At 40.6% G+C, this 24,289-nt stretch overlaps 1 protein-coding gene across 8 annotated transcripts in view; it reads right to left on the bottom strand.

Moving 5' to 3' along the window:
* Positions 1-24,289, bottom strand: part of LOC122563584 (ribosomal protein S6 kinase 2 alpha-like) — a 214,021-nt gene that overhangs the window by 80,188 nt on the left and 109,544 nt on the right. The window contains exon 1 of one of the 8 annotated variants that reach the window (XM_043717498.1): positions 22,388-22,562. The exons of 6 other annotated variants lie outside the window; for them this stretch is intronic. In XM_043717498.1, coding sequence (XP_043573433.1) covers positions 22,388-22,495 — 108 coding nt within the window. In that variant the 5' untranslated portion in view covers positions 22,496-22,562. Of the gene's footprint in view, positions 1-11,190; positions 11,208-22,387; positions 22,563-24,289 lie in introns of those variants that run through there. One more of the 8 variants, XM_043717502.1, reaches the window with a different exon arrangement.

Here is a 24,289-nt window from a genome sequence, read left to right as displayed (position 1 = left end):
AGGGAAAACAGCCCCAGCCTGTTCAGCATCTCCCTATAGCTCAAATTCTCCAACCCTGGCAACATCCTTGTAAATCTTTTCTGAACCCTTTCAAGTTTTACAATATCTGTCCGATAGGAAGGAGACCAGAATTGCACGCAATATTCCAACAGTGACCTAACCAATGTCCTGTACAGCCACAACATGAGCTCCCAACTCTTGTACTCAATACTCTGACCAGTAAAGGAAAACATACCAAACGCCTTCTGCACTATCCTATCGACCTGCGACTCCACTTTCAAGGAGCTTTAAATCTGCACTCCAAGGTCTCTTTATTCAGCAAAACTCCTTAGCACCTTACTATTAAGTGTATAAGTACGGCTAAGATTTGTTTTCTCAAAATGCAGCACCTCGCATTTACCTAAATTAAATTCCATCTGCCACTCCTCAGCCCATTGGCCCAACGGATCAAGATCCTGTTGTAATCTAAGATAACCTTCTTCGCTGTCCACTGCACCTCCAATTTTGGTGTCATTTGTAAACTTATTAACTATACCTCCTATGTTCATATCTAAATCAATTATATAAATGATGACAAGTAGTGAACCGATCCTTGTGGCATTCCACTGGTCACAGGCCTCCAGTCTGAAAAGGAACCCTCCACCACCAACCTCTGTCTTCTACCTTTAAGTCAGTACTACATCCAAATAGCTCGTTCTCCCTGTATTCCATGAAATCTAACCTTGCTAACCAATCTCCCATGGGGAACCTTGTCAAAAGCCTTACTAAAGTACATATAGATCACATCTACCGCTCTGCCCTCATCAATCCTTTGTTACTTTTTCAAGTTCGTGAGACATGATTTCCCATGCACAAAGCCATGTTGATAATCCCGAATCAGTCCTTGTCTTTCCAAGTATGTGTAAAAAAGGGTGGCACGGTAGCTTAGTGGTTAGCACTGCTGCCTCACAGCACGAGGGACCCAGGTTCAATTCCAGCCTCAGGCGACTGTCTGTGTGAAGTCCACACATTCTCCCCCTGTCTGCGTTGGTTTCCTCCCACAGTCCAAAGTCATGCAGGTCAGGTGAATTGGCCATGCTAAATTGCCCATTGTGTTAGTCAGAGGGAAATGGGTCTGGGGGGTTACTCTTCGGAAGATCAGTGTGGACGTGTTGGGCCAAAGGGCTTGTTTCCACACTGGAGGGAATCTAATCTAAGTCCTGTCCCTCAGGATTCCCTCCAACACCTTGCCCACCACTGACGTCAGGCTCACCGGTGTATAGTTCCCTGGCTTGTCATTACCACCTTTCTTAAATAATGGCATCATGTTAGCCAACCTCCAGTCTTCTGGCACCTCACCTGTGACTATCGATGATACAAATATCTCAACAAGGGGCCAAGCAATGTCTTCCCTAGCTTCCGACAGAGTTCTAGGGTACACCTGATTAGGTCCTGGGGATTTATCTACCTTTATGCATTTCAAGACATCCAGCACTTGCACCTCTGTAATATGGACATTTTTCAACATGTCACCATTTATTTCTTCACATTCTATATCTTCCATGTTCTTCTCCACAGTAAACATTGATGCAAAATACTTGTTTACTATCTTCCCCAACTCTTGCAGCTCCACACAAAGGATGCCTTGCTGATCCATGAGACGCCCTTTTGTTCCCTAGTTACCCTTTTGTCCTTAAGGTATTTGTAAAAACCCTTTGGATTCTCCTTAATCCTATTTGCCAAAGCTATCTCCTGCCCCTTTTTTGCCCTCCTGATTTCCCTCTTAGGTATAGTCCTACTGCCTTTATACTCTTCTAAGGACTCACTCGATCGCACCTGTCTATATCTGACATATACTGCCTTCTTTTCCTTAACCAAACCCTCAGCTTCCCTTGTCATCCAACATTCCCTATGCCAACCAGTCTTTCCTTTCACCCTAACAGGAATATACTGTCCCTGGACTCTTGTTATCTTATGTCTGAAGGCTTCCCATTTTCAAGCTGTCCATTTATCTGCAAACATCTGCCCTCATTCAGCTTTTGAAAGTTAGAGTCATAGAGATGTACAGCATGGAAAAAGCCCCTTCAGTCCAACCCGTCCATGCCGACCAGATATCCCAACCCAATCTAGTCCCACCTGCCAGCACCCGGCCCATATCCCTCCAAACCCTTCCTAGTCCATATACCCATCCAAATGCCTCTTAAATGTTGCAATTGCACCACTTCCTTTGGCAGCTCATTCCACACACGTACCACCCTCTGTGTGAAAAAGTTGCCCCTTAGGTCTCTTTTATATCTTTCCCCTCTCACCCTAAACATATACCCTCTAGTTCTGGACTCCCTGACACCAGGGAAAAGACTTTGCCTATTTATCCTATCCACGCCCCTCATAATTTTGTAAACCTCTATAGCCGCAACATGACCTCCCAACTCCTGTACTCAATATTCTGACCAATAAAGGAAAGTATACCAAACACCTTCTTCACTATCCTATCTACCTGCCACTCCACTTTCAAGGACCTATGAACCTGCACTCCAAGGTCTCTTTGTTTAGCAACACTCCCTAGGACCTTACCATTAAGTATATAAGTCCTGAAAATTTAACCTTCCTCCCATTTAGAACTTCAACTGTTAGATCTGGTCTATCCTTTTCCATCACTATTTTAGAACTAATAGAATTATGGTTGCTGGCCCCAAAGGGCTCCCCCACTGACAACTCAGTCACCTGCCCTGTCTTATTTCCCAAGAGTGAGTCAGGTTTTGCACCTTCTCTTGTAGGTACATCCACATACTGACTCAGAACATTTTCTTGTACACACTTAACAAATTCCTCTCCATCTAAACCCTTAACACTATGGCAGTCCCAGTCTATGTGTGGAAAGTTAAAATCCCCTACCATAACGACCCTATTATTCTTACAGATAACTGAAATCTCTTTACAAATTTGCTTCTCAATTTCCCACTGACTATTAGAGCGTCCATAATAAAATCCCAATCGGGTAATCATCCCTTTCTTCTTTCTTAGTTCCACCCAAATAACTTCCTTGGATGTATTTCTGGGAATATCCTCCCTAAGTACAGCTGTAATGCTATCCCAAATCAAAAACAGCACTCTCCCTCCTCTCTTGCCTCACTTTCTATCCTTCCTATAGCATTTGTAACCTGGAACATTAAATTGCCAGTCCTGTCCATCCCTAAGCCACATTTCTGTAATTGCTGTGATATCCTAGTCCAATGTTCCTAATCATACCCTGAGTTCATCTGCCTTCCCTGTTAGGCCTCTTGCATTGAAATAAATGCAGTTTAATTTATCAGTCCTACCTTGGTCTCTGCTTTGTTCCTGCCTGTCCTGACCATTTGACTCACTTCTTTTCTCAACTGTACCAATCTCAGATTGACCTGTTTCCTCAAAATGTCCTGGGTCTCCCCCTACCCCCCACCCCTACCACCACCACCACGACCTTACTAGTTTAAATCCACCCGAGCAAATCTCCCTGACAGTATATTATAATTCAGGTGTAATCCATCCTTATGTACAGATCACTTCTACCCCAGAAGAGATTCCAATGATCCAAAAATGTGAATCCTTCTCCCGTACACCAGCTCCTCAGCCACGCATTCATCTGCTCTGTCCTCCTATTCCTACCCTCACTAGCTCTTAGTACCAGGAGTATTCCAGATATTACTCCCCTCGAGGACCGCTTTTAAAAATTCCTACCTAGCTTTCTATATTCTCCCTTCAGAATCTCATCCTTTTCCCTTCCTATGTCGTTCATACCAATGTGTACAATGACCTCCTGCTGGTCCCTCTCTCCTTTGAGAACATTCTGCATCCTCTCTGAGACATCCTTGATTCTGGCACCAGGGAGACAACACACCATTCTGTTTTTTCGCTGCTGGCCACAGAAATGTCTGTCTGTGCCCCTGACTAGAGAGTCCCCTAACAGAATCGATTGCTTGGAACTTGATGTACCCCTCATTACATTAGAGCCAGTCTTGATACCAGAAACTTGGCTGTTCATGCTTCATTCCCCTGAAAGTCCATCATCCCCTACATTTTCCAAAACAGCATACTTATTTGAAATGGGGATAGCCACAGAAGACTCCTGTACTACCCGCCTACCTGTCCTACCTTTCTTGGAGTTAAACAATCTACCTGCCTGTATCTGCAGCTTTTCTCCCTTCCTATAACTGTCATCCATCACACCCACAGCTCTTGTAAATTCCTCATTACCTTAACTGTCGCTCCAACCGATCCATTTGATCTGACAGGATTTGCAACCAATGACATTTATTGCAGATATAATCCTCAGTAACCCTTGAAATCTCCCAAAACTCCCACGTCCAACAAGAAGAGCATATCAGTCTACTAAAGGCCATTTTGCTCCTTCCAATCTATAATCTCAGAAAATAGCACTGTCCTATTGCTCTACAAAACACTGTCCCAGATTAACTTAATATTTATGGCTTATATTTTAAAACTTTAATCAAGAGACAGATCCCAATAAAAAACATATAATCAAGAAAGAACCCACTCTACTCACTATTGTAGATTTACAGCAAGACCATACTTAAAACTTTTCAGGTGGCACGGTGGCTCAGTGGTTAGCACTGCTGCCTCACAGCACCAGGGACCAGGTTCGATTCCAGCCTCGGGTGACTGTGAGGACTTTGCACATTCTCCCAGTGTCTGTGTGGGTTTGCTCCGGTTTCCTCCCACAGTCCAAAGATGTGCAGGTCAGGTGAAATGGCCATGCTAAATTGCCCATAATGTTAGGTGCATCAGTAAGTGGGAAATGGGTCTGGGTGGGTTATTCTTTGGGGGGTCGGTGTGGACATGTTGGGCTGACGGGCCTGCTTCTACACTGTACAGAATCTAATCTAATCAAAACTATTTACTTATCTGTTTCTGTGCTGTGACCTCTCCTAAACAGGTTCTTCCAAGATCAGTTGTGAATTTCGCTGTTGGTTAAGTTTTCCTAGACACGCTCTGATACCCAGCGATATATGAATTCAAACAGCAAAGGCAGTAACTGCGCAGATTCACTGCTGTATCAGTAAGCAGTGTAGATTTCTTTCTCTCTTTCCCTTCAGACCATGTGCTTGCTACCTTTGTTTGTCTTTCTCCACTTTTTTTTCAAATTTCCAAAACAATTGCAACAGCATATAAAACAGTAATTACTGCTCCTGGAATTCGAAGAAATCACCTCCAATATCTAAAATACCTCAAAAAAAGGAGCAACCTGTTACAGCCAGAAACTTTTCCTGTCCTCCATTTTGGATTACCAGAATCCTTAATTTACCACTCCTACAACCTTTCTGTATACTCTGGCATGGATTAAAAAATTATCCACCTGCAATATCTTTCTCTCTTGTCGAACTGAATGGGAATGTATTCATTTGGCTCATACGAAAACATGAATAAGAGTAGGTCCTTGGCTCTTTGGCTTCCTTTGCCATTCAATAAAATTATGGCTGATCAGATTTTAACCTCAATCCTCCATTCCTGAATATCCCCAATAATCTTTCATCTCCTGGGTAATCAATCATCTATCTACCTCTGCCTTAACAATATTTAAAGATTCTGCATCCATCACTTTCAGAATTCCAAAGATACACAACCCATTGAGGGGATAAAAGAACTTTCATCATCTCTGGTCTAATTGGGTGATCCCTATTTTTAAACTATGACCCCTAGTTTGAAATTATCCGATGATCATTTCAACATTCATCCAGTCAAGATCCCTCAGGATCTTATATGTTTCAAATGTGTCTCACTGGATCTTCTAAACTATAGATGACATGGGCTTTGCCTGCCCAGCCTTTTCCTGTAAGGCAATCTACTATTCCAAGTATTAGTTTAGTAAACATTCTCTGAGCTATCTTCAACACTTCCTTCCATAAGTATAGTGATCTATATGCCAGATATGGTCTCACCAATGCCCTCACAATAAACCATAATATTCTATTAGCTTTCCTATATATTTCCTGTACTTGCACATTAACTTTCTGTGATTCATGCACTAAGACACCCAGGTCTCTCTGCACCTCATAGCTTGACAACCTCTCAGCATTTAGGTAATCTGCTTCTTTTTTATTTTTTCTATCATAATGGACAATTTCACACTTTCCCACTTGCCAACTCACTTAATCTATCTATATCGCTTTGTAGACCCCTTATGTCCCATTCATAACTCATATTCCTATCTATCTTTGTGTCTTCAGCAAATTTAACTGGTTGGTTAAAGCGTTGGTCCCTTCATCCAAAAGGTAACCAGTCATATCCCCCCCACATCCTCTCTTGTCCCTGCACTGTTAACTCTCAAGTCCCAAAGTAGCATACCTATACTTCCCTTACCTCTATGCACTGACAAAGTCATGACAGCTAACAGATGCCAAGCTCGGTGGAGAGACTGAAATCAAAACACATAACTTTTCTTTTGTGGAGCGGGTTTACTAACTTCAGTAACTTATTTCTTTCATCGCCCACTCAGAGTTACAGGTACTTTTATGTGTGCTCAGACAATTACTAGTCACTGCATGTTTCTTTTTAACCTTACAAATAGGCACCACAAATGTAACAATGCCATTAACTAGACACTAACAGCTGGATCACCTGCACATGCATGTTGATGATCTCTGGGTTTACCTTTCAAACAACTTTTCAACTCCTGAACTACTTTTGGGTTGCCTATCTGCTGGTTCAACATCTAGTATTGGATGAACCAATCTTCTTGTCACTTCTGGCCTCAACTATTCGAAAACTCTCCTAGTCAGCCTCCCATGTATTTAGATTTATGAAAGATTGTGCTGCAATTTATTAAAACACATTCTAATCACCATTATGCTTGCTGATCTACATTGGCTTTTGCCAGTTCCATCACCTTCAATTTTAGGCATTTGGTATGCTTTCCTTTATTGGTCAGAGTATTGAGTACAGGAGTTGAGAGGTCATGTTGCGGCTGTACAGGACATTGGTTCAGCCACTGTTGGAATATTGCGTGCAATTCTGGTCTCCTTCCTATCGCAAAGCTGTTGTGAAACTTGAAAGGGTTCAGAAAAGATTTACAAGGATGTTGCCAGGGTTGAAGGATTTGAACTATGGGAAGAGGCTGAACAGGCCGGAGCTGTTTTCCCTGGAGTGTCGGAGGCTGAGGGATGACCTTATAGAGGTTTATAAAATCATGAGGGACATGGATAGGATAAATAGGCAAAGTCTTATCCCTGGGTGGGGGGAGTTCAGAACTAGAGGGCATATGTTTAGGGTGAGAGGGGAAAGATATAAAAGGGACCTAAGGGGCAACCTTTTCACACAGAGGGTGGTACGTGTATGGAATGAGCTGCCAGAGGAAGTGGTGGAGGCTCGCACAATTGCAACATTTAAAAGGCATCTGGATGGGTATGTGATTAGGAAGGGTTTGGAGGGATATGGTCCAGGTGCTGGCAGGTGGGACTAGGTTGCATTAGGATATCTGGTCGACATGGACAAGTTGGACCAAAGGGTGTGTTTCCATGCTGTACATCTCTATAACTCTATGACTCTAAAGTGAGCACTGTTTTATTCAAGTCCCTGCATTGTCTCATTTCTACTCATCTGGCTCTGTTACAGCTAATCTCCAACTGTGACCTTTTATGCATCCCTAACTCCTTTACCCAGAAACTGTCAGGCATATCTTCAGCTGTTAAGGAGCTAAGTACTAAAATTCGCCTCTTAAAATCTTGGTCCCCCTATATAACACTAATTAAAATCTACTTCTTTGACCACAGTTTTAATTATCTCTTTTGATCTCCCTTCAGCTCAAATGTCAATTTTTGTCTGATTATTATTCTTTTGAAATGCATTGGGACATTTCCCTATCTTAAAAGTATTGCATAAATGCAATTTATATTTTAGTTAGGTATAAATGAGCGAATTAATCCACAACAAGACATAATTATGGCTTTTCTATGGCTCTTAACTGTCTCTCAAATTATTCCAGAGACCTGCACCTAATGCCAACTCCAGATGGAAGAACATTTCAGATAACATTCATGCCATTAAAGTTGAGTTTACCTTTGATCAATTTGGATACAAGTACTGCACCTTAATTTGAAATATTTTTCACCTCACTCCTTATAGGACATTGTAATGTTCCCATCATTTTTGTCCTTTCAAGGGCCAAAAATCCAGGTTTTTCTAACTTTTCCTAATAACTTAATCCTAATATTGGAAATCAAATTTATGACGCCTCTCTGCACCACTGTATTTTGTCCTTGTATTTTGGTTACCAGAACTGAACATAATACAGAAGAAACCACCTGGTCAGAACAATATACATTTACATAGGACCAGATAATAAAGCAAAATTATTATTTGACAGGAACATTGTTCGAAAAATAAATACCATATAGAAATGTCTGATGGCCTCAGGCTTGGGCTTTAATTTAAGAATTCTGTTTTCTCTAATTGCAGCTATCCAATACTTTCCCCTGTTTTGCTCATAGTGCCACAATGAAGCAAGGAGGAGTCAGCTGACTGCTCACTTTTCAATCTTCCTGATCAATCGCAGCAAAGGTTTGAAGTTTTTTAACATGGAGCTATACCTTTCTCCAAGCAAAAAAGGTAAATAACTGATAGAGAACCTTTCACAAGCTTTTCTTGAGTTAAAATAAAGAATAAATTTATTTCTTATTAAGCCCACAAACAAACATACGTACAAAATGAAATGGGATTGGGTTCAGTAGAAAAGGATGTAAAATGAATTTACAATTTAGAGCAGAAAATGGAGGCAGCAGCGTGAGAAGCAGAGAATGAAATAGAGGGAGAAGCAGCAACAATAGATGATTGACATCTGATTTCAGTTCCAGTGTGGTACAAATAGTAATACTAGCAGCAATGAATTCCTGTTCCAGTGTGTTGGCAAGAGGTACAGCATTTTATGCCTCCCATCAAATGACCTGGATGGTTTTATTGACCTTGAGTAAAATGTTAATTTCAATTCATATTGCCAATTGTTTAATCCATTTAAGTTTCATGAAACTTGACCAACCTGTGTGGGTGAGGTGATGCCTGTGGTTATTTTATGTCAGTGTTTTTGGTCCCTTTGTAAAAGCATTTCAGTTCACAAACATCCCAGGTATTAAATTGACTGATGGGATTCAAAGATCGGTAGACAGTGGGGTACTGGTAACTCACTGAACTCATAATCCAAAACCTCAGGCTAATGTTCTGGGTACAGGGGTTTGAAAACCACCATGGCAGATGGTATAATTTGAATTGCTACCCAAATGTTAGACCCTGGGTTACCATTCTTGATAGTCATTAAAAACCCATCTAGTTCAATAAGGCCCTTTGCAGAAGAAAATTTGCCGTTCTGGCCTTGCTTGGCTTACATGAGTCCAAACCCCACAACAATATTATTGACTCTTAATTACCCTTTGAAATGGCCTTCTGAGCCACTCAGTATATTAGAAGCTGATGGATCACCCAGCAAAGACAAATCCACCAAAAACAACAAAAGCAAACATAGCCTCGGTGACCATGTAAAGCTCTTCCTAACAATAGGCTAGAGGCATGTGCCAAAATTGGGATAGCCATTTTAGTCAAATAACAACCTGACATTGTCAAACCACAGCGTCATAGCTTACAATGTTCCAGATACCATCATCACTAACCCTGAGTATGCAACTGTCCCACCAGCAGGACAGACCCACCATAGGTTGGCAAAATAGCATGCATTCAGGAAGGAGACAAGAAGCTTCAACATTGACTCCATGTCCCAAATCTCATGACATCAGGTCAAATAGGGGCAAGCAAACCTCCAGCTACTGTCTGCCCTCAGCTGATGAATCGGAATCCCTCCATATTGACCACTACTTGAAAGAAGGACTAAAAGTCATAAGACTACTCTGGGAGAGGGAACATTAATATCCTTCACTGAGGGTGGCACCATTACTGACTCAGCTGAGTGAGCTTTAAAGGAGCTAGCTATTAGACTGTGTCTGGCCAGGTGGTGAAGAAATCAACAAATCAGGAAATCTACTTGACTTCATTCTCATTAACCTACCTATCACCTATACATCTGACCATAACAGTATTGGTATCTGAACAGTCAATGTGGAGACAAAGTTCTATCATCATGGTGAGGTTACCTTCTGTTTCCTGTGCACAATTACAGTGCTAAAGTTCCTCATCAAGCTGTTGCATGACAGTTACAACACTGTCATCTATCCAACTAAGTGGGAAATTGTCCAGGTATGTCCCGTCCACAAAAAGCAAGGTAAATCCAACAGGGGCATTAACCACTCTAGCAGCATACCATTGATGCTCAGCAAAGTGATGGAAAGGGTTGCCGACAGTGTCATCAAGTAGCACTTGCAAAGGAATAATCTGTTTGTGATTTGTATGTTCCTGACATCATTAAGATTTTGGTTCAAATATGGACAAAAAAGCTGAACTCAAAAGGAGGTGCAAATGACTGCTCTTGATCTCCAGGCAGCAATCTACAGAATATGGCAACAAGGAGTATAGCAAAACTGGAGTCAATGAAAATCGGGGGTAAAACTCTCTGCTGGTTGGAGTCATGCCTAGTTCAAAGGAAGATGGTTGTGCTTGTCGGAAATAAATAATCTCAGTCCAGGGACAACACTCTAGGAGCTCTTCAGGGTAGTGTCCTTGATCAAATCACCATTAACTGCTTCATCAAGACCTCCCTCCACCATAAAATCACAAGTGGTGATATTTGCTGATGATTATAGAATGTTCAGCACTACTTACAGCTCCTCAGATACTGAAGCAGTCTGTATCTATATGCAGCAAGACCTGGACACTATTCAGGATTGGGCTGATAAGTTACAATTATATTTGTACCATGCAAGTGTTTGACAATGATCATCAAGATGCACTGCGGTACCTCACCAAGGTTCCTTCAAAAACACCTTTGAAACTCACTATCTTATCACTTAGAAGGATAGAGACAGCAGATGCTTGGGTACTATGCAGCAAATCTTGGACAATATCCAGATTTGGGGTGACAAGTGGCAAATAATGTTCAGGCCATGCAAGTGCCAGGCAATAACCATCTTAAACAATAGAGCATTTAAAGACAACACCATCATTGAATCCCCACGAACAACATCCTCAAGGTTTCCATTGACTAGAAACTGAATTGGACTAGTCATGTAAGTACTGTTGCTATAAGAGTAGGTGAGAGGCCAGGAACCAGTGACTCACCTCCTGACTCCCCACAGAGATCGGCCACCCTTGATCTTTATCCAATGTCAAATGACTGCTTCCTTATCTGAGGAGTCAGAAATAGTGAACATTTTGAGATTAACCATGATCCCCCCCCTTCTGAAGTTATGAGGGAGGTAAGTCATTGACAAAGAAGCTGAAGATGGTTGGGCCAGAGACATTACTCAGGGGAACTCCTGCACAGATGTCCTGGAGCTGAGATGACTGACCTCAAACACCTGCAACCATCTACCTTTGTGGCAGGCGTGACCCCAATCAACATTGAGTTTTCCCCTGTTTCCCATTCATTCCCATTTTCCTAGTGCTTCTTGATATCACACTTGTTCAAATGTAGCCTTGTTGTCAAGGGCAATCACTCTCACCCCATTGCCACAGAACAGCAACACCACTTTGTGGAGAAGAAGGCATCAAGAGTTAAAAATAGTTTTAAATTAGAAGCACTTGTCTTTCCTGTCAGAAATAGAAATATCTAATGTTATAGAAAAAAAGTTTAGCAGGTATCAATGGAGCTCAATTATGCAAATATTAATTTAACAATTTGAACATTTTAATTCTGCTTACAGTACATTTCTTCCTTCTCCTTTTTTGTCTAGTTTCACTTTCTATTATTTTAGCAGTAGCTAGTATACTCTATTCTGATTGAGAACCAGTCCTCCAGTCTGAAAGTCAAAACTATATTTAAAAATTATGGTGTGAAAAGTGCCTGCAGAAAACATCCTTTACATTTCCTCATTATTTTTAACATTATTCCATAAAGAGCAGATACAGCAGGCATAGAAGTGCGCAGACATGATGATGATGTTTTTATGACTGAGTATATAGTCACATACAGAGTAACAAAATCCAACCATAGATGAAGGCAAAAAAGAAGTAAAAGCTCTGTGTAATCATAAAAATTCACAGACTGAGGTGAGTGGGGAGGAGTGAAGAGTACATCAACAGTTCAGAAAATCACATAACTGCACTGACTGTAATGCATAACAAAAGAATAACTACAGGCATGAAGTTGTGAAGATCTGTAATTGATCCAGTGTAAGCAGATGTACTAGTGGCATTCAATGATATGTTGAAATTATAATGACAAGTCACCACATAAGAAATACAAAAGTCTTTAATTGTAGATGGGACTTCAGCTTTGCTGGCATTATCCCTAGCTGCCCTCCTAAATCACTGTAGTTCATGCAGTATAGATATAGTTTGTTGTTAGAAAAGACATTTCAGGATTTTGACCCTGTGATATGGAGAAATTGCCAAATGGTTTCTGTGTCAGGATAACGTGATATAGAGAACTTAAAGATAATGGTTTTCCCATCCATCTATTATTTTAGACTATCTTGATGTTAGCATTTGAGGATTTGATTAGGCAAGTAGTTTTGGCAGTGCACCTTGTTGCCACCATGTGCCAATGATGGATGAAGTGAGTGCTTACTAATGAATATTAATCAAGAAGGAATTAATTAAGGTACACTTTGGCATGTGGGTCATTGCAAAGAAAAGGAGGGTGGGGGTGTACTGTGCATTTGCGAAAAAGAAGGATTGAAGATATGGGACAAACCGAGTCCCAACAATGACAACTGGGAACATGGGAAAACCACCTCAAAATTGGAATGGTCCCATAAAATCTGGAATAGCTGATTAATTTGGTGCCAACCACCTTGATGTTATTGGCACTCATCCAAGCAAGTGGACACTTACTTGTCCCTTGTATTTAGTGAAGGGGTACAGGAGGTAAGTTATATGTTAGAATCTTCAGCTTCTCCCCTACTCTTATGTCTACAATACTTATGTGGCTGCTCCAGTTAGGTTTGTAGTTAAAGTTTTGATGGTGGTGTATTCAGCAGAGTTGTAGTCTCTCTTTTTGCCTGGAAACTTTTGTGACATATTAAGTATTTGCCACTTATCACCAAAAACCTGAATGTTATTCAGGTTTTCTGCAAGCCTGGATCTCTTCATTATTGAGGAATTGTGAGTGGAACTGAATAATGTTCAATGCTGACTCGTGTTGGAAGGAAGGGGGCTGATGAAGTCACTAAAGATTGTTAGGTCTACAGAATTGTCTTGAGGAACACTGCTTGCAGAACTGAATAATTCACAAATGTAAGTCAATGATATGTTAACATCTGATGCTAAAGTAGTTTTCACCTTAATCCTTAAGAGGGCCCTCCATCTTAAACATTTCATAGTTAACACTTAACATCAGAAATATGAACTCTGACAACACATACTAAATAAATCTTACCCTGCATTAATACAGTTCACCCCTCAGCTCAACATTACAAGAATATGAAAGCTATTAGTGCTGATAGATGATGTCAGCGCTAATAGCTGATAAGAAGTACCTTAATTTCCCACTTCCTTCCTGAGCTGTCTATTTAAAAACATATTTACATTAACAGCTTGGTGACACTTGCAACTGTTATTGAGATGCCATTTATGTAGTAACTTGCTCCTGCCATTTATGTACAATCTTTTTTGGATGAAGGTAATATTAGAAGCTGAGGTACATAAGTCTAGAGAAAGATTTTGGACTACTTTTAAACAGGTGACAAAAAAAACTGCAATGCTGTTAATTAGGAATCTGTAGCGCATAGGACTATTTTATCTGGATGGCAATGGAGGCCATTAATATATCTTATATATTGCTATAAGTCCTGTTGAGACTAATAACTTTTTAAAAAGAATTCCAACTTGTAGTAAATAGCTGATAGAATGATACATCAATATTTCACATGTTATGTCAATTACTACAACAAAAATCAAAAACAAATCTGACTTTGGGGATAATTTATTCTTTAATCCAAAGAATGGAATAGCCACCTACTAATTCTTAGCCCAATCGAAAGAACACACTTGACATGTATACCTTACACTTTCCTTTACTTGTGCTATAAATTTTTCTCAGAATCCATCTGAAGTGACTCTTCCTTTTGAGGGTTTATTCCTTTTTTTTAAATTCAGCCTGGCAACTAGCAACCTTAGTACAGTCATTCACAGTGAGGTTTTACTATCCTGGAGAATCTCCCTCTGGACCAAGGGGAGTAACATTTTCAGCCTTATTTTAACACCGCAGAATTGGATCTTTTCAGTCTGTTGAAGAGTTTACATTTTCTGAGTAAACCTATCTCATTAATTACATACACTGCCCCTATAGCATCTCTCACATCTGATTTTCACCCCATCTTACCATGTTCTGTTCCAGGAATAACTTCACATTTAGCGAATATCTGCTGAGAGAGTGGCACCCCTTGCACCCATGCCATTTTTAAAAATCTGTTGTACACCTTGGTGACCACTGGCATTCCGAAGCTGTCCTGCTTGGTCAAAGATGGAGTCTGAATATGGCAGAGAAAGGGAAATTGGTACCATGATTCTTCAAAAGGAACCTTGTGGACGGGGTCCAGAGGTGAGGTGTCCTTATCCCAGAGGACTGGCAGAGGAAGTCATGCCACCAGACCATGACAGCCTGATATGAGCTCACCGCCCTCTCCAGAATGCAGAGGAAGACCCTGCAATGTAGAAAGAAAGTCAATGACTTCCTTCACTCCCACCAGGATAGGTGCCACACTCTTCTCTCTGGCACTTCACACTATCTGAGCATTGCACGCCTCTTCCACTGAGGCTCATACTCTGCCACTCTCCATTACATGCTACACCTTTCCTCACTCAGTTTTACATTCCTCCTGCCAACCTCTCATACCACTACTCCTTCCTCCTCTATCCTCAGTGCATCTTACCACCTTTCCTTTATATATACCAACATGAATTGCTGTGCCACACATTAAAATCTCACTCATTGCCCTCTTTTGTTCACTAAAGAAGACAGCCCATAACTTCACATCACTTCCAATCATTTGGCCATGATGTCTTCTCTTTCTTTTGTTTTGTAGGTTCCACCAGCATGGCTTCTGTGGAGAAACGCTTGGCCTCCCCAGAATCACCAGCATTTACATTTGAGAACTGGAGTATGGAGAATTGAGAGGAAACCTTGGCAAGGTTTCCACCCATGGTCCTAGCAGTCCAGATATTGACATATCAGAAGGAACCATAAACAAACCATATTCGGGTACACAACATGGTGAGCACCTCATAGTGGAGCTCTGCAGCTGGCTAAGGATATGGCCCAGAAAGCTGGCATGTGCAGAACTGTCAGAGACCATGCATCTGCTCAGCCCAACAAAGAGATGTAATCAGGGACTTCATCCAAATGCAACAGGTAGAGTAGCAGCAGCACACAGGCATATGTGATGCAATGGCACTCATTGCCTAGAAGTTGTGCCAGTGCAGCGAGTCATGTGATTGTCAGGCTGCTTCCATGAACAGACTGGTGGCCCACCCTTCAGCCCCAGGACTGAAGGAATGGCAGAGAGAAGTGGAGATCTTGACTCAGTCCAGGTAACCCTGCCTCAAGAAGACAGTGTAGTGTTAGGAGGCACTCAAGTAGAGGTGGAACCACACACAGGCCTCTCTGTATGTTTTGTTGAAGTCATAGCAGAGGAGGCCAGGTCATGCACCTCCATCCTGCCCCTCAGATCATGTTTAAGAAAATTAACTTGCCTTTGGCAAGATGACGCTTAACCTGACTAGTATGTCAACACACAAAAGCCCATTGAGGTCATCCAACAAACCTTAAGTGCCAAAAGGTTCCAAGGCCAAAGAAGAACCCTCTGCCCAAGCTATGGGGGCAGCTAATGCATTAAGATGTATTGGGAGGGAGAGAAAGAATATCAATCTGTACCAGGCACATACCAGCCCACTCTGAATGTGCTTTCAGGCAATTTCTTTCCTACTGCACACTTTGATTTATATCATGATGGAACGTGACACTAAGTGCTCCTCTGCCAGTGGTTTCCAGCCTTTGCTTGAAACAGTGAGCCCCCAAACATCTACACTGTCTTCCTAGTAGTCTATCCTGTTAACCCTTCAGACTTCACACATCCCCAAGTTCCCAACTAAACCGTCTATATTTGCCTACACAGCCCCTAACATATGAGGTAGCCATGCCGGTGTTTTGTTCATTGTCCTTCCCCATCTACCTTGAAACCAGGGTGCTCCTGTTTGTGGATGATCCCCACCTCTTGCATTACACAAAGCCATTTTTAATGTCTTGCACTCTTTAAAAATCCTCTTTGAACATCCATTCACAATCACACTCTGCTCTTGCCCACAGCCTGCAGTACACAGTCCCTAAGAGTAACCTGCTCAGGCTTTGTCCCACAGCAACAGCTGCACTTGCACCATGTGGATGGATTAGCCAGACTGACCATGGACCACTCCTTCAATTGACATGAGTAGGAAGCCCCAGACAAGATGTGCCCAGACCTCTGACTAGTGCCTGTATATCTCCCCAACCACGTTAGCCTAACACCCCACCTCAGACTTGCCATTACACAGCCCAACAGACTGACCATGGCCCACACTCTGTACTGCTGAAGCACTGACCCCTGACCATGAAAATCCTGACAAAATGTCTGAACATGGTAGACACTCCTGACTGGCATGGGAGGGTGTCCTTATTGGGTCCCCCGGCTGATGGATGCCTCCGTGAATTTCAGTTAGGACTGCATCTTTAAGACTTTGAAACATGGCTGTTGCTTGCTAAACAAGCAGTGTGTTTGTCATGTAAGCTGCTGCTAAATGGTAGAGGAGTGACATTGACAGAGCACATTATTGTTGAACAAGATTTATATCCCTTTGACCAAGAATGGCTTAGCAGCAAGGTAAGCTGCTTGTTTTTGTGACTGCGCCAATTAGCAAGGCAGGGCAAAACAAGTCATGGTAAGCATTCTGTGAGCATGCAGGTAGGCACTAAATAAGTGAATACTAAGGGAGCATGTGAGCATCCCAGAGATACAGCCTGGTCCACTCTATAAGTTAGGTGCTATCCCTTTGCACAAGGTAACTCTGCTGAAGATTATTGTTGGTGCACCCTGCAATGAAAGTCTGAGCACACTGTCAGTAAATAGTAGAAGTGCCAAGATGGTCATGATGTGTTGGCAGATCCCTGATGACTATACCCATGGAGGAGGAGTGTGTTTCCTGGTGTCCACTGATCATGCCCTGGACTGCAGTTTGGTCATAGGCAACATGGAGGTCTCACAGAGCAAACATTATGTGAATTCACCAAGTTCATGATTTGGTTTCCGTATTGAGTTTTCCTGGTGTCGAACTCATTCGGCGGGTTTGCTAAAGTGGAAAGCTTAAAATTAATGTGGCAAGTTGTGGAAAAACAAGGAATTAAACAAACATTAATACTCTCACATTGTCATGTCACTTGTGAAAAGCATAAAAGATTATCTGGCCTTGAGGTGGACCTTGTTGCATTTCTCATCTGATTCTGTCACACATCTTGCCACAGCCCATGTTGTTCAGATCCCTAAAGGAGACTGCCTATAAAGACTCTATTGCCTCTATTTGCTTCTTCTTTCCTGATCCAGGCAATGTCAAAATACTGTCTGTATTAAGTAATATTTTAGGAAAGCCTGTAACCTAATATTTGCTTTGCTTCTTTCCTCATTGTAAATGAATCATACAACCTTATCTTGGTAGAATTGCTAATAGCTATCCACAGGAGTCTAGTTCTCTTTCACCTTGGAAGTAAATGAATAATTTAAAGGACAACCGTTTACAAGCAAACATTTTTGACACTCACCTTGACCCTTCAAGATTCATAGAATCCACTATTAATGTATAGGCTGCTGCCATTGCCTCTAAATATAAATCATTCACATCTCCCAATAAAACAATCTAAGCCTTCCTTGATGTCTGACAATCAAAAAAAGAACAGGTCTACTGTCAGACAGACTTCAGAACAGATCACATGCACATACACGGCAAAAACTTATTACACCCAATATGAGAAATCACAGGTGAGTATTTTGAACCAAGATTACTGCCATCCAATTACTTGTCATTGGCTATAATTATAGTTTTCAGCTAGATGATCATTGATGAGTTAATCAATAATCTAATATATGTGTGTTAATTTGTGATTCATGTTTTATAATTAATGGAGTCATTTTTTTCTAGCCTCCTCACTGCCTCCAAACCTGCTAACATTTACAGTACAGTTCTGTCGATAGTTGCTTCTCTTTGGATACCACGAACCTTTACTTTTTAGCAATGGGTATTGATTGATTGTCAACTGATAACGATTGAATACATGAATTTAACTGAATAATTCAATTGAATAGTTTCAATTTTTTTTGCAGTATGTTTCAATCTTAGCCAAATGTTCACATGCACTTCAAGCAGGGGTTACTTTTGATGAACAGAAATTTAACTGCCTTCACAATTCAGGTCCTCTTATTCAACAGAGAGGCGGACTAAATATAAGACAATGTGGGTTATCATTAAACCATAACAAGGGATAATTTTGAAAATGCAATAATAAGGGTTCTTGGTTAGTTCAGTTGACTGCAAACTAGTTTGTAATGCAGAATGATGGCAACAGCATGGATAAGGTTGGGTTTACCAAGAAAAACTCTATTTCTCAATGTTTCCCCTCGCCTAAGGCATGATGACCCTCAGGTTAAACTACCACCAGTCATCTGTCTCTAGTGACCGAGCAGTCTAATGGTCCGTGGACTGTGGTGACTTTACCATATCAAATAACTAAGCGCATTTTATTAATTGGGTCACAATTGGTTAATAGTGATTATTGTTTCCTGGCCATTTATCTCTTTAATGAATTCTCCTCTGTTCCCTTCCCTGTTTCTATGGTATAACAAGGCTTTAATGGTGTAAATGAAATCCTGAGTCAGTCTTCATTTCTCTGAGGAAGGGTTAAAGTGCCAATATTTTGCCTAGTTAAATTTAATATGCTTAGCATCATCCAATAAACAGTGTAGAAAAATGACCAGCTAATTCCTTTCTGCATTACTGGTAGAAAGGGCACAAGGAGGTCCTGATTCTATTTTCAAAGAATGCCAAATGAATTTTCAGAAAAGATTTGTTAAAGTTTTCAGGACTAAAGTGGGAACAGAGTAGTGAGTTGGATAATCAGCCATTGAATGGTGTGTGTGTGTTTCTGTTAACATGAAGGGGTAACTGGATCTGTTAACATGAAGGGGTAACTGGATTGTGGTTTAAGGTCTGCACTGACATTGGCTGTGAACTTGGATTAGATCTAAACTCCTAGGTGTCCACTTTAATCAGTAACTTTATTACCCAAGATATGAATTTTACCACTGACTCAAGCTAAGACTGGTCTCTTAGCCTTTGCTGGAGGCAGGCCTGAGAATAGAGATTGTAAGCACTAAAACAACATTATCAACAGCAAGAGTTCTGGTATCCCATTTTTGTCTTGCCACATACCAGATTTTTAGATATAGGCTTGGAGGTGCAAAGCAGCAGTTCAGCCAGCCCACACCTAGTGGGTAGCCCATCAGGCCTGAAATAAAATTAAGGCCAATTAAAGGGGTCTGACAGGAATTTTCCTGTCAGCCTACAAGCTTTTGCTAGTGATGGTGCTCTCCCAATGGCAGGCCTCTTTGTAGCACTAGTCACAGCTCAACTAGTAGAAAGGGTTTATGATAATGATACAACACTTCTCAACCACAACTTGCCTGGTTGCAAAAGACATTTTCAATTAAACTTTTAAAAATTTGAAATAAAACATTTCCATTTTGATACTTTTCATTGTATTTACTTTCCACTGAATCCTGCTGCCCCCTTCAAGCTTGGAGGCTGAATTGCTCTCCAGCATCAACAATTTGCCCAGTTGCCGTTAATTAAGTCTGTCCTCTGGTCATTTATTGCTTGCTGCAATGCGTGACAGTTTGCCATTTTGTCTTCTTTGAACTGATGATAGAGATTAGGAGCCCAGAGGAAAGGCTCTTGCCCTAATCCACATCACAAGTGAATAAACGTTCAAAGCAGAAATCGGTCTTGGAAAAAAAAAGGTAAAGCAATAAAATCTCCAGTGGACAAACACCGCTGTAAAATTTATTCTAAGCTATGGCCAATGATCACATGATCATATACTTAGCTATTATTTATTAAACAAAGTAACAACTTTTTAGATATCATACATAGGTTTCAGTGTGTCACTGGTTCGGCCAACATTTATTGATCACTCCTAATTGCCCTAGAAAACTTGTTGGTGAACTGTTTTCTTGAACAATTACAGTCCTTAAATTATGGGGACACCCAAAGAGCTGATAGGAAGGGAGAACCCAAGACTTTGATCCAGTGATAATGAGGGAATGGTGTTATATTTCCAAGTCAGGATGACAAGTGACTTGGAAAGTAACTTCAGATGGTGGTATTCCCATGCATCTGCTGCCCTGGACCTTCCAGGTAATAGAAGTTATGTGTTTGGAAGGTGCTGCTGAAGAAACTTTAGTAGTTATTATTTAGTATCTTGCATGATACTGTGCATCAGTGGTGAGGGAAGTGAATGTTGAAGGTGGTGATTGATGTGCCAATTAAATGGGTTGCTTTGTCCTGGATGATGCTGGGCTTCTTAAATGTTGTTAGAGTTGCAAACATCCAGACAAGTGCAGGATATTCCATTATATTTAATTTTGCAGCCACAATATTTATCTGACTGGTCCAGTTCAGTATCTGGTCAATGGTCACCCCCAGTATGTTGGTGTGGGGATTCAATAACGATAAAATTATTGGCTAGGTTCTCCCTTGTTGGAAATGGTCACTGACTGGCACTGTGTGGAGTGAATCTTGCTTGCTATTTATCAATTCAAGCTCAAATGTTCTCCAAGTCTTGCTGCATTTACTTGAACTTCAGGGATTTTATATCTGGAGGTAGTAGATTATGCTAAATATATGCAATCATCAAACATCCTCTCTTCTGACCTAATGATGGAGGAAAGGTCATCAATGAAGTAACTGAAGATGCTTGGGCTGAGGACAATACCCGGAGGAACTCCTGCACTTACGTCCTGCAGGATCAACAAGCACAGCCATCTTCCTTTGTACTATGTATGACTCAAACCAACGGAGATCTTGCCCATACCCCCGATTACCATTGATTCTAGTTTTACCAGGGCTTCTTGATGCCAAATGCTGCCCTGAGGAAGCAAAGGCAGTTACTCTCACCTCACCTTTGGAGTTCTTCTCTTTTGTCCATGTTTCGGCCAAGGCTGTAAGGAGGTCAATAGCTGAATAGCCCTGGCAGAATTCAAATTGAGTAGCAGGTTATTCCTTTAGAAGCACTGCTTGGTAGCATTGTTGATTACCACTTCTATTGCTTTGCTGATGATCAAAAACTAACTGATAGGGTAGTTGTCAAAAAGTATGGCGCTGGAAAACCACAGCAGGTTAGCCAGCAACTGAGGAGCAGCAGAGTCAACATTTTGGGCATAAGCCCTTCATATCCTGATGACCTGCCTGACCTTCTGTGCTTTTCCAGCGCCGCACTTCTCGACTCTGATCTCCAACATCTGGAGTCCACATTTTCTCTGAGGGCAGTAATTGGCCAGGAATTGTCCCACTTTCTGTGCACAGGATATCCCTGGGCAATTTTTCACATTGTTAACTAGATTGCATACATTAAGTGTTGCATTAAATTTGCTGTTAAAACTTCTCATCTTTTCCCCCATATCATAGGCACTCATACACTCATGTTCCCTCTGACAAAAGATTCCTCCAGTCCTACCCTTGACTTTGTGTCAATTGTCCAAGTCTCTTCACAAAATAGATAAACACAGAAACACAAATCCCCTAATTTCTAAATTAATCTGCAATTAACTAAAGCCAGTGAAACAATGGATATTTTAGCCACAACACTATTCAGCAAATGTAGTGCACAATGGAGCCTTATAAGTTCCAGCAATGAAAACACTTTACCATGGAAGCTTCAGGGTTAACTATCACTAAAATTTCAAAGCTAATTTAGCATATGCAATATTATGTGACATCTTACAACACCCTTGAACAGCACTTCTTCAATCCGTCTTCAAGCACAATACTATCTATGCTCCTCCTGCCACTCATGCATTGTGCAATCGGTACTCCTTGTAAAAACATGCATCACTATTAGCTTTGTAACATCATTGCTTTCACTTTGCTAAAACAACACCTAATAACATGACAATCTTAGGACAAGTTGTCCCTTAAAATGGTATCACTTTAGTTACAAACAGAAAGCAATTTTTTTTCACTAGCTTTGCTTTAATCCAGCCAATGGTGATGAACTTGCAAATAGACATACAAGTACCTGAACAAATTTTGATGAGTCCAAGTTGCAGATTTCAGGTTGGCATTTTTTACGTCGATTAATGGAAAATATCTTGCGGAGATTGAACCTTTTTGGCTCTTTTTCCATAATTTTGCCATTTAGACAGCTGGTATGGCCTGCATATTGTACTGAATACGTACAAACATACAGTATGAGGATGCTACAGCCTCAAATAATATTTAAATGAACCATCTAACTAAATTATACCACAGGAAGGAAGTAGCCTGCGCTGAAACCCAATTCTAGATAAGATCTGAGACTCAAAAGAATCTATTAGCCAGACAGAAAGCAGAATTTAAATTTCACCAAATATGATCTTTTTAGGCCTTTACAAATGCTTTGACTCAATGCACAACTGGAGAGTAAATGCAACTGACAACTTTAAAAAAAATTGAGTCGCCTGAACTTTTGCTACAGAAAAAAAGACCACAAATTTCCTATTTATGCACCACTCCTTCAGAAGCTGCAAAAACAAAACAAGAAAGTTTCCTTTTTAAATATACTGTTATTGTTTTCAAGACAATCAAGAGCATTTCCAACAAGTTTGTGTAAAGAATCAACATGCGTCATGCTGTTTTCTGGTTCAGACATCCAAGCTTGCTATCACTGAAGCAATACTTTCTCATTTCTTCTTGCTGAGCCCAACTTTGGCAGTGTCCCGAGCTTTGGGACTGGAATCCCTCAGTTTGTTTCTCTATTAGGTTACATCCTTGTCTATTCTTGTGTAATCAGAAGAGGATCTGCAACATGCACACTGCTATAACTCATGAGCATAACCAAATAGCATTAGCACAATGTAGCTGAACTATGAAGATATTTTTATAGCAAGAATTATATTTCCATATTAATCACATTTTGCATGAAATGATTGTCATTTGGCATTATTGTATCCTAACATATTTTCCAACTGGTGCCATGGATTATAAAAACCACAACATATCATATTTTGTATAATTCAAAAAGACTCCTCTCTTTTAAGCCCTTTGAAGCAAAACAGCTCCAGGTTGTCTAATCTCAATCCCAAATTGCCTATACCAAAATTCTGAATCTCTCTACATTAAATCCAAAGCTTGAAAATTTTCTCTTATACTTTGATCATAAAACTGATCAAACAGTTAGGTCAGATCATATCAATGTAGTTTGATATTATATATGTACTCAACGCTCATAACATGAAGAAAGCTAGAGAGACCTGTATCTCAGACAACAATATTTACTACCATTATACAATAATGACTTGACCATGAATGATTGTATAAATTTTGTACAAACATTGTGAAAAAGAACAAGATTATTTATAAACTTTTAATCTTAATCTGAATGACAATTTTGATAAATAAATTATTATTGCACAATAATGCAATAATATTCAAAATAGTTGTCTGGTAGTGCAGAACATGTAAATTGTAGAAAAAGACATTTTATCGAAGCTTTCCATCCTGCACTCATCAGGACAATTCACAAGAAATACTAATGCAATGGTAAAACAACAAGAGAGAAAGCTGATTGGTTTGCAAGTGGACTCTAATTGGTAGAAGGAGAAAGTGAGGACTACGTGCTGGAGATCAGAGTTGAGAGTATGATGCTGGAAATTCCTGATGAAGGGTTTATGCCAGAAATGTCGATTATCCTGCTCCTTGGATGCTGTGCTTTTCTAGCACCACACTCTCAACTTTGATTGGTAGAAGCATTGTAAAAGGATAATGCACATATTAATGGTGACTGACAGTTAAGTGTCAATTTTTTTTTCAAATATTAAAGCAGACAAGTTAAACTTATAATCAGAATCAAACTGTCTTGATGAGAACTTTCCATAAAAACACAAGATATGGAGCAATAGTTGGCTGATCAGCCTCTCAAGCCTGCTCTGCCATTTTGTAA

The sequence above is a fragment of the Chiloscyllium plagiosum genome, chromosome 27 (genome assembly GCF_004010195.1).
Source record: "Chiloscyllium plagiosum isolate BGI_BamShark_2017 chromosome 27, ASM401019v2, whole genome shotgun sequence".
Classification (NCBI taxonomy): Eukaryota; Metazoa; Chordata; class Chondrichthyes; order Orectolobiformes; family Hemiscylliidae; genus Chiloscyllium; species Chiloscyllium plagiosum.
Note: the sequence above shows the minus strand (reverse complement) of the source record. Positions and strands in the feature narration are given on the sequence as shown.